General features: G+C 53.6%; 1 protein-coding gene across 1 annotated transcript; it reads right to left on the bottom strand.

Annotated features, from left to right (window-relative positions):
- Positions 1-544: 544 nt before the first annotated feature.
- Positions 545-3,484, bottom strand: Egr1 (early growth response 1). The gene is made up of 2 exons (XM_052155736.1): positions 2,897-3,484; positions 545-2,218 (listed from the first exon to the last, which is right to left on the bottom strand). Exons 1-2 carry the CDS (start codon positions 3,192-3,194, stop codon positions 915-917), a joined length of 1,602 nt encoding a protein of 533 aa, XP_052011696.1. The 5' UTR covers positions 3,195-3,484; the 3' UTR covers positions 545-914.
- Positions 3,485-13,870: the final 10,386 nt, after the last annotated feature.

The following is a 13,870-nucleotide window of genomic DNA, read 5'->3' on the forward strand; positions in this document are numbered from 1 at the left end:
TCAGCTCAGTCCTCTTTCTCATTTTGCTCTCAAAGCCTCCCCCAAAACATCACTCCTACCCCTTTAAGGCTAGAGGTGAGCGTGTCCCTCACAATTGCACATGTCAAGCCATCGGCAAGGCGTGTCACACAAAAGGCACCAAGACGTGAAACTTTTGAAACCAAAGGGACGGGCAAAAAAATTTCTTTTTCAAAAACAAAACAAAACCCAACCAAACAAACCATACTTTGTCACATGTGAGAGTTACAGTCGAGCAGTATTTACAAAAATAACGGAACAACACTCTGACACATGCTCCAGTTAATACCTAGGACTGCTGCTTCAAAGAAAAAAAAATGCTTCAAACCTAATGTCACAGCAGAGTCATCACAAAATAGAGGATCACCATTGGTTTGCTTGGCTTTGCTCCCCCCTCCCCCAACGTGAGGATTTAACTCCAAAAAATACAATAGAGTATGCAAATTATCTTCACATCAAGAATACCCCAAGGAAAACAAAATCCATGGCACAGACGCTGTACAAAGATGCAGGGCAGGGTTCTGAGGGCCCAAACCCATATTTTTTTTTTTTTTTTGCCAAATTGATCGTCTAGCGCTGAAGGGAGCATGGGCCAGGCATGTGACGGAGATGATACTGAAATGATTTATCCAATACCATGCAAATCAAGTCCTTTGGATAGAGGTGAAGAACTTGGACATGGCCGATTCAGGCAGCTGAAGTCAAAGGGAACAGGAACGGGGCAGCAGGGACAGTAAGTGAAGGGGCTGGTGGCCAACGGACCTTCTACTCGTGACTAGAAGGACTTGGCTCGGAGATCTTCCATCTGACCTAAGAGGTGGCCCCTCTTACAGCCGTCTCTTCCCTCCTGTCCTTTATGTCCTTTCTGCCCCTCCCTTTGCTTTCTTTTATTCCCTTTAGCAGATTTCAATTGTCCTGGGAGAAAAGGTTGCTGTCACGTCTGAAAGGCCCGTTGAGGTGCTGAAGGAGTTGCTGACACCTGCTGCCGGGAAGCTGCTGACCTGGGCCGGGAAAGCAGGTGGAACCGAGGCAAAGGTGGTGGCCACTGAGGGCGATGGGAAGCCACTGTGCGCAGGAGATGGGTAGGTAGAGGAGCCAGGCGAGGAGTAGGAGGTGGGCACAGGGGATGGAAATGAGGTGGTGGCGGGGGATGGGTAGGAGGTAGCCACTGGGGAGGGGTAGGAAGAGAGGGAAGAGGCAGCCGAAGAGGCCACGATACTTTTGTCTGCTTTCTTGTCCTTCTGTCTTAAGTGGATCTTGGTATGCCTCTTGCGTTCATCACTCCTGGCAAACTTTCTCCCGCAAATGTCACAGGCAAAAGGCTTCTCGCCTGTGTGGGTGCGGATGTGAGTGGTAAGGTGGTCGCTACGACTGAAGTTACGCATGCAGATTCGACACTGGAAGGGCTTCTGGCCTGTGTGGATGCGGATGTGGCGGGTAAGCTCATCCGAGCGAGAAAAGCGGCGATCGCAGGACTCGACAGGGCAAGCATATGGGCGTTCGTGGGGGGGCGTCTTGCTGGGACGGTTGGGGTACTTGCGCATGCGGCTGGGTTTGATGAGCTGGGACTGGTAGGTGGTATTAAGAGCCTTTAAGTCCTGGGAGCCCGACTGAGTGGCAAAGGCTTTAATAGTGGATAGTGGAGTGAGCGAAGGCTGCTGGGCACGGTTCTCCAGACCCTGGAAGGGCTTCTGGTCTGGGGTGCCCAGGCTCAGGTCTCCCTGTTGTTGTGGAAACAGATAGTCAGGGATCATGGGAACCTGGAATCCACCTTTGGTGGCAGGGTAGGCAGGAGGCGGGTACTGCAAGGCTGTGCCTGCCGAGCCGGGAAAAGCCTGGCTTTGGGACTCAGGAAAAATGTCAGTGTTGGGAGTAGGAAAGGTGGGCGCAGCAGAGTAAATGGGGCTACTGTCGTTGGACGGCACAGCACAGCTCAGGGGCGGGCTCTGGGAGGCAGAGGACGACGAGGAAGCAGCCGGAGAGGACGCTGAGGATGAAGAGGTCGGAGGATTGGTCATGCTCACGAGGCCACTGACTAGGCTGAAAAGGGGTTCAGGCCACAAAGTGTTGCCACTGTTGGGTGCAGGCTCCAGGGAGAAGCGGCCGGTATAGGTGATGGGAGGCAGCCGAGTAGTTTGGCTGGGATAACTCGTCTCCACCATCGCCTTCTCATTATTCAGAGCGATGTCAGAAAAGGACTCTGGCAGGAAAGAGAACAGAGAGGCCCGGTTACTGAGAGCAATCACTGGACGATGAGACCCGAAGCGGCCAGGCAAGAGGTCGCCCGGCTACCACAGACTCCCGATGTGGTTAATAATTGATAGCAGCAGATTGCAATGTTCCTGGACCCGCTCCAGCGACAGAGCCCATTTCAACAGCTGACGCAAACAGAGAATCTCCCCTCTACTGCAGCTCCGAGAGCGCTCCGCAGCGAGGCTGCGCGGGCGAGGGAATCCCGCCAGCACCCTAGTGGCCGCAGCTAATGCGCGCCCCCTACCCTGGGCGGCGGGACATCCCCGGTCACAGATTTCAGCCCTTCCTTGGGAATAAGCTGCTAGCAAGGCGCGCGTCATCGCGCGCGGGGGAGGGGGCAACCCTGCTCATCAAAACAAACCCTCCCCCCAGCCCCCCCCCGTCCAGCCACCCACGCAGCTTGAGCTCTCCATACAAAACAAACAGTCTGCCCTCCGCGCACCCGCAAGGATGGAAAACGGGGGTGTCCCCAGACATCCCTCAAACACAAGACCCCGTAGCTGTGTGAAGTAGTGGGAAATCCCAGTCCTGTTCCTAAGGTCTAGGAGTAGTCCGTGCAGGAAAGGACTGGACGTCGGGGGTCGTCACGAAGGGGGATTCAGCCTCGGCGCAGACCACCGCTTACCTGTGGTCAGGTGCTCATAGGGTTGTTCGCTCGGCTCCCCTTGAGGATTGAAGGCGCTGCTGCCGCTGTTGCTGCCGCCCCCACCACCGCCCCCGCTGCTGTTGCTGCTGCTGCTATTGCCGCCGCTGCCCTCTGGGGTTCCGGCAGCACCGAGGAACTGGGGAGCCCCGTTGCTCAGCATCATCATCTCCTCCAGTTTGGGGTAGTTGTCCATGGTGGGTGAGTGAGGAAAGGAGCCGAACGGATCAGAGATCTGCAGCGGAGACATCAATTGCATCTCGGCCTTGGCCGCTGCCATCCCGGACGAGCGAGCTGGAGAGCTGATGTTGGGGTGGTGGGCGCAGCCCGGGGCCGAAGCTACTGAGGGCACACTCGCCGGGGCTCGGCCGGGTTACATGCGGGGTGCAGGGGCACACTGCGGGGAGTGTAGGTGGGCCCCCAGGCTGGCGGTGGCCGCGGCCCGTGGTGGACGCAGGGCTGCCGCGAAGGCTGGGGTAGGGGCCGATCTTGCGGCGGCGGAAGCTGGCGGCGGCGGCGAATCGCGGCGGCGGCTCCCCAAGTTCTGCGCGCTGGGATCTCTCGCGACTCCCCGAATCGGCCTCTATTTGAAGGGTCTGGAACAGCACTGGCCCGCCTCCGCCGTGACGTACATGGCCATATATGGGAAGCAGGAAGCCCTAATATGGAAGGACCGGCCGGGAGGACCCGGAGTGACGTGAAGCCCTCCCATCCAAGAGCGGTGGGCACCTCCACCCTACGACCCTCTCCGGCATCTCGAGCGCTCAGGCTCCTGGAAAGCCCAGTATTGGAAAGGCGGCAGTGGCCTCCCGGGCCAGGCGCCTGGAGTTCCCAGCTTGCTCCCGCCCCAACCCCCGCTCGCCCCTCCTCCCAGAGCCGGAAGCGGCAGGGCCATATTGGGCCACTCCATATAAGGCGCTGCCCAAATAAGGTCTGTTCCGGCGGGGGATCCTTCCTGCTCCTTATATGGTGTTTCCGGGTCGGCGCACTCCCACCCCCCCCCCTCCTCCCGCTCCTTGGTTCCCAACTGGGAGCCCGAACGCGCGCGGGAGTCGGGGACGCCCGCGTGGGGAGGACGCCAGGCGCGTAGAGCTGGGCGCGCGGCGGCTCCGACGGCCCCCCGGGTGCGAGCTGGGCTGGGGAAGCCCAGGCCCGACGCGGGGGCGAGGGCGAGTCAGGCCGCGGTTCTACAGCCGTCATCCTGGGCTCGCTCGCCCACCTCGGGGACCGTGGGAGCGAGCCTGCGGAGAGGAGGAGCGGCTGGGCGGGCTGGGGCAGAGGCCGCCCAGGAGAGGCGGGGCACTGACCCGAGCCTCTCTTAATGGCAGGGTCACTTTCCAGGTGTCACCGGGAAAACTGAGGCCAAGACATTTGGCTCCTGATTCTTGGGACACTGCCTAGCAAGCAGTAGGGTGAATACTCGGCCACCAGTCAGTAGGTTGGGGGTGTTAGAGCCTGGGGCTCCCAATGCGCCACCCAGAATTGAAAGGCTATTCCCTCCGCTCTGCGGTCGAGGAACCCACCTTTGGGGACCTGGATTGAGGAACCCTGATTGTTCTAGGACAGTCCTAAGTCCCCGCCAGGGACAGATGTTGGTTCTTGTGGTGGTTGGACACGTCTTGACTTTTATCCAGTCCAGCGACTGGTCGGGCGGACCCTGCCCTGTCCTAAAGAGGGGGACATTGCTTTGGACAGTCTGGCGACCCCAGGCTTGCGGTGCCCAGGGCTTGCTTACGGCTCGGTGCTGCCCTCTGGAGGTCTCTGGTTGTATTCCGGGGGCCCCGGGCGCGGCGGGCTCTTCCGTCGCCTCCACGTTCCCCCTCCCGCAGTCAGGGCTGGGCGCAGAGCCAGGCGGGGAGAGCCTTAGACGCAGTGAGGGAGAACTGAGCTTGCGCGGCGGCCTGGGCCTTCCCCGCAGTCCCGAGGGAACCGCCGCTGCCCGAGCGCCCAGAATTAGGGTAACACTTCCTTCACAGAGCCAGCCAAGGGCAGGGAACGGGGGTGGGGGTGAGGGGGTGGGTGATGGCAGAGATCCCGCTGGTCTCCAGGGACTCTGACGCAAGCAGTGAAGTCCTATCTCCGAAGCAACCCAAAGGGAGAAGGGATTCCAGGAAGGGAAGGCTCTTGTTTCCAACTTTGAATCCGTGGAAGGTGCTGTTATTTTAATTTAATTTTTTTTTTATTTAAAAAGAAAGCAGATAGTGCCTGTGTGGAAGGAGATGGAGAGACAGAAGGAAGATCAGGGTGGTCAAGGTTAACGGGGAGGTTACTGTTTAGCATTCTCTCTCTCTCTCTCTCTCTCTCTCTCTCTCTCTCTCTCTCTCTCTCTCTCTCTCTCTCCAACCCCCTCTCCTTCTGTGTCTCTCTCTGAACATCCCCATCCACCTTCGTTCTGTTAAAAATAAATAAAAACAGCTTAAGGAATCCAGAAATGAACCAGGGTTCGCCATCCAAAGTTATTTGGTTGTTACTAATTTAGGAGCCATTAATGTGCCTTTCCATAGCTTCCTGGCCAGAACAGGCAGGGCCAGGTGCTTCCTGCGTGAGAATGTCCACTTTGCCACGCTGGTGGGATTCTCTGACCAAACCTTCTGTGTCTCACCTGCTCTAGTTGTAAACTAAGGCTAATGCTATCTGTTTTCATGAGGAAGGATTGTTTGTTCGGACGGAAACCTGTGATTACCAAACGAGGAGCTTGTGCTGCAGTTACTAAGGACTGAATAAACAGGGTGGGCATATTGTTACTTTTGCCTACCCAACCTCGCTCAACCTTCAAGAAAACCCAAAGGGGGCTGGGAAACTCAGATCCTGATAGAGAGCGTCATGAACCAGCCCTGTGTTGGTGATTCCAGTACTTAGGAAGTTCTAGCAAGCGGTCCAAGGAGTCCTTGGCTACTTCCCCACCTTTGAAGGCAGCTTGGTCTGTGTGAAATACTATCTTTTTTAAAATAAGAGAAAATGAAACAAATTCCAAAACAACAAAAAATTGTGCAGCGAGAGAAACGTTCCAGTCCTAACACAAAAGACACTGTCCCTAACAGATCAGTATCCCTTTAAAAAAAAATCACTTTTATGCGTTCAAGGAGGATTTTGCCTATGTGTATACCCATGCATCGTCTCTGTGCAGTGCCCATGGAGTCTAAATGCAGCCATCAGATCTCCTGAAGCTGTGCTTACAGAAGGTTGTAAGCCTTCCTGTGGTTGCTGAGAACCAATCCAGGGTCCTGTTTGCAGAGCAGCCTGTGCTCCTAACCACGAAGCCATCTGTCTCTTCAGCCCCTAATCTGTGTTCTTGTTGCAGTAGGACTTTTTTTTTTTCCTAGAGCAGAACATTTTCAACCTTGGGGCTCTGGAAAAGAATGCTCTTACAGAGCAAATCATGGAACCAAGAAGGCTACTCAGGCAAGGGTCCTTGTCCTACCCCTAGAGCATTTCTTGGACTCTGAAAGAACAGCACCGTGCCTCCCCACAGGGGGTTGGTCTGGTGATGCTATGTATTCAAATGCTAAATTCTGTACCCCAAGATCTGCCCAAAAGGAGCCCCAACACCAGCTTTTGTTGGGCAAACCTTGCTCGCCACTTTAAAACTATTTGATAAATAAAAGTTGCTGACAGCCAGTTACTGGGCAGAATAAAGGTAGGCTGGTCTTCAGAGGTGGGGAGGTAGGAGGGGTCTGCAGGTAGGGAACATGGGGTGGGGGGGTGGGGGGGAAGAGAAGGGAGAAGCAGGGCGTGGCTGATGGAGTGGGTTCAGCACATTGGCCTGTGACTTGAGTTCCAAATAGTTTAGGGGTAATGGCCTGGTAATTGTGCTAAAGTGGTTCAAATAAATCCATAGGTCTCTGTCTCGATTACTGGGGACTGGCTAGGTCATATTAAGAACTAATAGAGTTCTAAATATCCTATTCATACCCCTGTGACTCTAATGTGCAAGTCCCACCTGGGGTATTTGCATCTGTGCATCTTCTGTGTATCCCAGCACCTGTTATTTTTGAAATATTCCTCAGACAGCAATTTATTCTGAGAAGCTACTGTCACTCCTGAGGTTGTGGGAACTCCACCCCGAAATCTAAGTGTAGATCTGTACCCCAGGCCTGGCCATTCATATGAGACCCTCTGAACTAGGAGCATTCTGTTTCCTGTGGTGATTACTTTGGGATGGGCACATGACCCAAAACAGGCCAATGAAGATTACTTCTGGGATTTTCTCTTGAACTCTTGAGAAAACATCCAAAGCCAGGGGAATATGACCCGGAGTCCGCTCTGCTCTCAGGATTGGCGAGCCTGCCTGAGAATGAAGCAGGGGTAGGAAATCAGAGAAGAGAGGTTTCCACGCCCAGAGTTGGCTTTGGATTCAGTCTGGGCTCCTCAGTTACACAAATCAATGGATTCCCTTCTTAGCCCTTTCTCTTCCTAGTAACACAAGACATTCTAATCAAAGCACCCTCTCAACTGAGTTCCAAACTTCTGTGCGGAGCTGCTGTGGGTAAGGCCTATGGTGGAGCCCCCTCCCCCCAAAAGGAGCTTACTGTCAGGTAGAAGCAAGCAGGATTCTTTTATTAACAAATTAAGGGGCTGGAGATATGGCTCATGGGTTAGGAGCACTGACTGCTCTTCTGAAGGTCCTGAGTTCAAATCCCAGCAACCACGTGGTGGCTCTTAACCATCCGTGAAGAGATCTGACATCCTGTTCTTCTGATGGCTGAAGACAGCTACAGAGTGCATATTTATAATAATAAATAAATCTATTTATTTATAATAATAAATCTATTTATTTATAATCATAAATAAGTTGATGAATACCAGAACTATCAGGGACTGAACGAGCAAGGTTAACCAGAGCGAGCTGGGCCGACCGGAGCGAGCCGAGGTCCTAAATTCGATATCCAGCAACCACATGAAGGCTCACAACTATCTATCTGTACAGCTACAGTGTACTCATATACATTAAATAAATAAAGCTTTAAAAACATTAAGAACAAGAGGGAAGCAGTCCCTTAGCTACCAAATGCCAGCAGCAGCAGCAGCAGCAGCAGCAGCAGCAGCAGGGGACTTACAAGTTAAAAGTGTGGAGAGAAGCTTGTAACTTGGTGATTCTAAGCACCTGGTAGTCATAGGTACAGGGCCATCTCCATTTCAGGTCACTAGTCTGGGCTATATAATACTGTCAAACGGAAAAAAAAAAAAAAAGCAAAGCAAGACTTTAAAAGAAGAGGGAGATTCCGAGGAGTTAGGGCGACAGACAGTGGGAAGATCTTGGAGGAGGAAGAACATGGAGGACGGTACTTCACAGTGAGACATAAGAGTCTCCGCCTCTTCTAACCAGCTGACGAAAATGACACTGGAATGTGGGAGAGAGGCTCGCCATCACTGAGTTTATTTTACCAAATACTTTTTTTGTTTTTAAGGAAGGGTCTCACTATGTTGTCCATGCTGGCCAGACACGTGTGATCCTCCAGCCCTGCCCAACCTTCTGAGTATTAGCTGAATCCATTCTTTTTTTTTTTTTTTCCCCATAAATGTTTTGTTCTGTTTCTTTGTTTTGGTTTTGGTTTTTTGGATTTGGTTTTTTCGAGACAGGGTTTCTCTGTACAGTCCTAGCTGTTCTGGAACTCACTCTGTAGACCAGGCTGGCCTCGAACTCAGAAATCTGCCTGCCTCTGCCTCCCAAGTGCTGGGACTAAAGGTGTGCGCCACCACCACCCAGCTGAATCCATTCTTTAAAAAAAACATTTGGGCCGGGCTTTGGTAGCACATGCCTATAATCCCAGCACTCTGGGAGGCAGAGGCAGGCGGATTTCTGAGTTCGAGGCCAGCCTGGTCTACAGAGGGAGTTCCAGGACAGCCAGGGCTACACAGAGAAACCCTGTCTCGAGAAAAAAACAAATCCAAAAAAAAGAAAGAAAGAAAGAAAGAAAGAAAGAAAGAAAGAAAGAAAGAAAGAAAGAAAGAAAGAAAGAAAGAAAGAAAGAAAAAAAAAGAGTGCCCAGTGCTTAGCTGGACCCAGCCGTCTGTCAACTCTAACCCTTTGCCTGGTTTTATGGTTCATAGACAAAAAGCCCTCACGACCTTGCCCGGACTCCTTGGTGTAAGTCACTGGAAGGGAGACTGCCCGGGAACCGTGATGTCTGCCACACTCTTAAAGAGGGTTGTGTTGCTGGCCCGACATCTCAGCGGCTGGGAGTCATCCTCACCCTCAGTGGATATGTTCCATAGCCGGCGGCACATTTCTGTTTGCTGTGATTGGGCGGGTCAGGGGGACGATGGTGACGGGGACTGGGGGTGTAGGGGGCACTGGTTCCTCCCAAGGAGCCAAGTCACCAAAGGCAGGCTTCATGGGCCTGCAGGGATGCTGGGTCGCAAGGAAACCCGAGAGTCTAGGGTCTTGCTGACCAGGTGACGAATGCCAGAGGCTGGGAGGAGGCTGGGCGAGGGAGAACCAGCTACTGAGTCTCCACTAGAGAGCAAGTACAATGGGCCATGTTGACTCGGCCAGGCAGGCCGCAGCTCTCAGAGGAAAGCAGGTCCCCTTTCCATCGCCACTTCCTCCTCCCTGAGCTAGATTTCGTCAGCACCCACATGTGCCGTGGTTTGCCACTTCTGTGGCTAGCCTAGGGCTCAGGAAGTGACTCTCTTTCAGGTTTTGTCTGGGTTGCCCGTCACACTTTCCGATGGCTGAGGGGCCCCAACGGAAACCTAGACAATTTGGCCTGGAATGGTTCTGAGGACAGCTTTGCTTCAAACCCACGGGGAGGGGGGGGGGCTTGGAGAGACCAGAAGAAGCCTGCTGAAGTCACGCAAGAGGTGGGAAAGAAGTTGGGGGACAATGGGGAGTCATGGGAAAAGACAGGTTCCTGAGAGAGAGAGGATTATCCCAGAGTGTGGAGGTGCCAAACCACCCTGTCTTTGAAACCCCTGAGACCTAGGCTAGGTGGGAAGGGCCACACCGAGTGGTGCTGAGGCCTGAGGCAGATAGAATGGTGGTCTGAGGGGGCCCTTCATGGGCTGGGGTGTAGCTCGGTGGTAGAAACTTTCCTGGTATGTTTGATGCCAGATTCCCACCAATACACACACAGACCCACATGCACAAACAGACAGACAGACAGACAGACACACACACGCACACACGCACACAATGGAGGAATTTGGCACTAGGTGCAGCTTGCCTAAGGCAGTTATGGTCTGGGTGACTTGAGTGAAAGCCCTCAGAGTCCTACAGAGAGTTGAGCCAGACAAAGTAAGGTTAGGCTTAAAATGGAGGCACCCGAGGCCTACAGAGTTGTCTGTACCTTAAGGAGGTGTGTAAGGGAGGAGGCAGCTGGCTAGACGGACTGTCAGGCTCTTTCCTGGCTGCAGGTTGCCACTCGGAAAAGAGGCTGCAGTCCTTGGCCCTCAGTCCCCCCCTGCACGGCCCTCCCCTGGATCTGAAGCTGCGAGAATCAGAGGACAACCCATCCTGTGGCGTTTTCTCTGCTCTCCCCACCCCCAGCTGCGTGTGCAGCAAAGCCGGCTGCAGAAATCTCTGGAAGCTCCCTGGGCAGGAGAGGGAGGGAAATGTTACATAAGAGCCCTACTGATGAGGAGCAGGAAGTCGGAGCAGCCTTTAGATTCAAAAAGCAGCGTTTCCACCCAGCCCAGAAAGGCAGGAATAGAAACAGGGGTTATTTCTGGCCCCTCACCACCGCCCAGCGCCAGGCTGCTCAGCTTCTCGGCGGGTAAGCTCGCATTCTGCAGACCTGCCAGGAGGGGAAGGAGGGAGGAGCAGGCACCTTCTGGGGTTACCTGATTCAGAACTGTCCTCGGCTACCCCATTCTAACCAACCGGAGAACGCCAAAATGCAAGCATTAGTGTCAGGGTGCTCGCTTCCTCCCTTTACTCTCCGGGAGGTTTCTCTTCCCATGATCACCCCCTCCCGACACACATTTACTCTGTGACAGGCTTTGGGCTCAGTGCTTCCAAGTGTCTGTCCTCCCAGTGTCTTATGAGGTAGGTCTGTCTCAGCCTCGTTTCATTGATGGGCAATGAGGCACAGAGAAGGCAGGTAACTTGTTCAAGGTCACAGAGCTGGTCAGAGGTAGAACCAGGGTTCTATTCAAAATGGTCCAGCCTCAGAACCCTTTGTCTAAACCTTAGCTTATATCATGATCTGTTCTCTGGGGTCCCCATCATTCTCTGTGCAATGCTTGGGTCAGTTGGAAATAGGAGACAGACAAACAGATCATTTCTGTTCATGTCATATTTACTGACCAAACATGTCTGCTCGACGTTATAAAAAAAAGGCAAGGAGACGCCTCCCACCCTGCTGTTGCTGCTGCACAGTCTGTGAAGCAAGCCGGATGTGGCAGCCCAGGCCTGTAATCCCAGCACTTGGGAGGTCTAGACAGGAGGGTCAGGAGTTCAAGGTCATTCTCAACTACACAGGGAATTTAAGGGTAGTCTGGGAAAGTCAGAAATCAGTTTCCCTCCAATCCAGGTGCAGAGGGTCCTCATGGTGGTGCAGTGCGCATGCCTTGAAGCTCACACTGGATGTCCAGCTGGCTTTTGCTGACTCAGAATTTTAAAAGAATGGAAAGAGAAAAGAACAATGGCAGCAGTATGACATCATCTCTCACGGCAGCAGTATGACATCATCTCTCACGGCAGCAGTATGACACCTTCTCTCATGGGGAAACACAGCTAGTCCTTGATCTAGCTCCCATCTCCTCACACACACCCCAGCCAATCAGAGAGCCAAGTCACCATTTGTAAAAATCACAAGAAAGAGCAGGATGTGATGACACCCATCCAATCACTATCCCAGCACTTGGGAGGCAGAGACCAGAGGGTCACCCGCAGACTGGAGACCAGCTTCATTTACAAAGTGAGACCTTGGGTCAAAAACAAAAGAAAACACTCTACATAAACAAAGCCCCAAAGAAAAGAATGTTATAAGCACAGGGGCTGAGTGAGAGTGGGGGCGGGGGGGCTGTAGTCCTGGACAGGGCGTCTGTAGTCCTGGACAGGGCGTCTGTAGTCCTGGACAGGGCGTCTGTAGTCCTGGGCAGGGCGTCTGTAGTCCTGGACAGGGCGTCTGTAGTCCTGGGCAGGGCGTCTGTAGTCCTGGGCAGGGCGTCTGTAGTCCTGGGCAGGGCGTCTGTAGTCCTGGGCAGGGCGTCTGTAGTCCTGGGCAGGGCGTCTGTAGTCCTGGGCTGGGCGTCTGTAGTCCTGGGCAGGGCGTCTGTAGTCCTGGACAGGGCGTCTGTAGTCCTGGGCAGGGCGTCTGTAGTCCTGGGCAGGGCGTCTGTAGTCCTGGGCAGGGCGTCTGTAGTCCTGGGCAGGGCGTCTGTAGTCCTGGGCAGGGCGTCTGTAGTCCTGGGCAGGGCGTCTGTAGTCCTGGGCAGGGCGTCTGTAGTCCTGGGCAGGGCGTCTGTAGTCCTGGGCAGGGCGTCTGTAGTCCTGGGCTGGGCGTCTGTAGTCCTGGGCAGGGCGTCTGTAGTCCTGGGCAGGGCGTCTGTAGTCCTGGGCAGGGCGTCTGTAGTCCTGGACAGGGCGTCTGTAGTCCTGGGCAGGGCGTCTGTAGTCCTGGACAGGGCGTCTGTAGTCCTGGGCAGGGCGTCTGTAGTCCTGGGCAGGGCGTCTGTAGTCCTGGGCAGGGCGTCTGTAGTCCTGGGCAGGGCGTCTGTAGTCCTGGGCAGGGCGTCTGTAGTCCTGGACAGGGCGTCTGTAGTCCTGGGCAGGGCGTCTGTAGTCCTGGGCAGGGCGTCTGTAGTCCTGGACAGGGCGTCTGTAGTCCTGGGCAGGGCGTCTGTAGTCCTGGACAGGGCGTCTTTAAGCACCAGTTTCCCACAGGCAGCATCCACAAGCAAAAAGACATTGCAGAAGCCGACAACCATAGGCACTGAGAGCCAGCCTACCCCACCTGTCTTGGCATGGCAGCGTGGGAGGGCTGGACGCTGGGTAGAGGGAGGGGCCTGTCCTTTTTCCCCCCCGGTCATTCTCCTGTCTGCCTCTGTATGGGAATGCAGATCCCCTGTATCCTCAAGGTGAGCTGGACCGGGAAGTCGTGCCTCACACCAGGAGAAAAGCTTCCTGTAGGAAGGTAGCCGCTGTCCTTAGAGCATGCAGGGAGGGCTCTGCCTTACTCTGCACAGACAGCATTGCTGCTCCTACACACAGCAGAGGGGGGCTTCGGAGCTTAGAGGACTCGTTTCCCTCCAATGTAGGGGCAGAGGGTTATCACGGCAGCATGCGTGCCTTGAGGCTGACATCGAACTAAAATGTTTACTTAGATGAAACTCATGAGGTCCTGTGATTCTTTTTTTTCTTTTAAAGATGTATTTATTTATTTTATTTATATGTAATATACTGTAGCTGTCTTCAGACACATCAAAAGAGGGCATCAGATGGTTGTGAGCCACCATGTGGGTGCTAGGAATTGAACTCAGGACCTCTGGAAGAGCAGACAGTGCTCTTAACTGCTGAGCCATCTCTCCAGCCCCCTGTGATTAATTCTTGATGTTATCAAAAAATTGTCTGGGAAGCAGAGGTAAGCAGGTCTCTGTAAGTTCAAGGCCATCCTGATCTACATAGTGAGTTCCAGGACAGCCAGGGCTAGGTAGAAAGACCAAAACCAAACCAAAACAAACCATAAAGTAGTAAAATACTGTATACTTAAATTATTATAGAATTGCAACCTCTTTAATTATATGTATGACCCTGGGACATTAATTACATTCAGTATCAACTATCCACTTCCAGAACTTCTGAATCCTTCCAAACAGAAAGTCTTTGCCTGTTAAACAATGACTCTGCCCCTTCTCGACCCCTTGTGGCCTCTGTCTCGTGTCCCTTTGGAGTCTCTTGTAAGGCTAACACACACTGTGTAGACTTTGGTGCCTGGTTTATTTCTCTTGGTATGATGCTTTCATGGACTGTTTTTTTTTCTTTTATTTTTTTTCTTTCAGACAGTGTGTGTG

Source organism: Apodemus sylvaticus, chromosome 13, assembly GCF_947179515.1.
Source record: "Apodemus sylvaticus chromosome 13, mApoSyl1.1, whole genome shotgun sequence".
NCBI lineage: Eukaryota > Metazoa > Chordata > Mammalia > Rodentia > Muridae > Apodemus > Apodemus sylvaticus.

What these genes read in the sequence shown, in the direction of transcription:
- Egr1 (XM_052155736.1), bottom strand. Translation starts at nt 3,194, where the DNA reads ATGGCAGCGGCCAAGGCCGAGATGCAATTGATGTCTCCGCTGCAGATC. An exon ending in CTATGAGCACCTGACCACAG is followed by an intron (nt 2,219 to 2,896) that starts GTAAGCGGTGGT and finishes CTTTCCTGCCAG; the next exon opens with AGTCCTTTTCTGACATCGCT.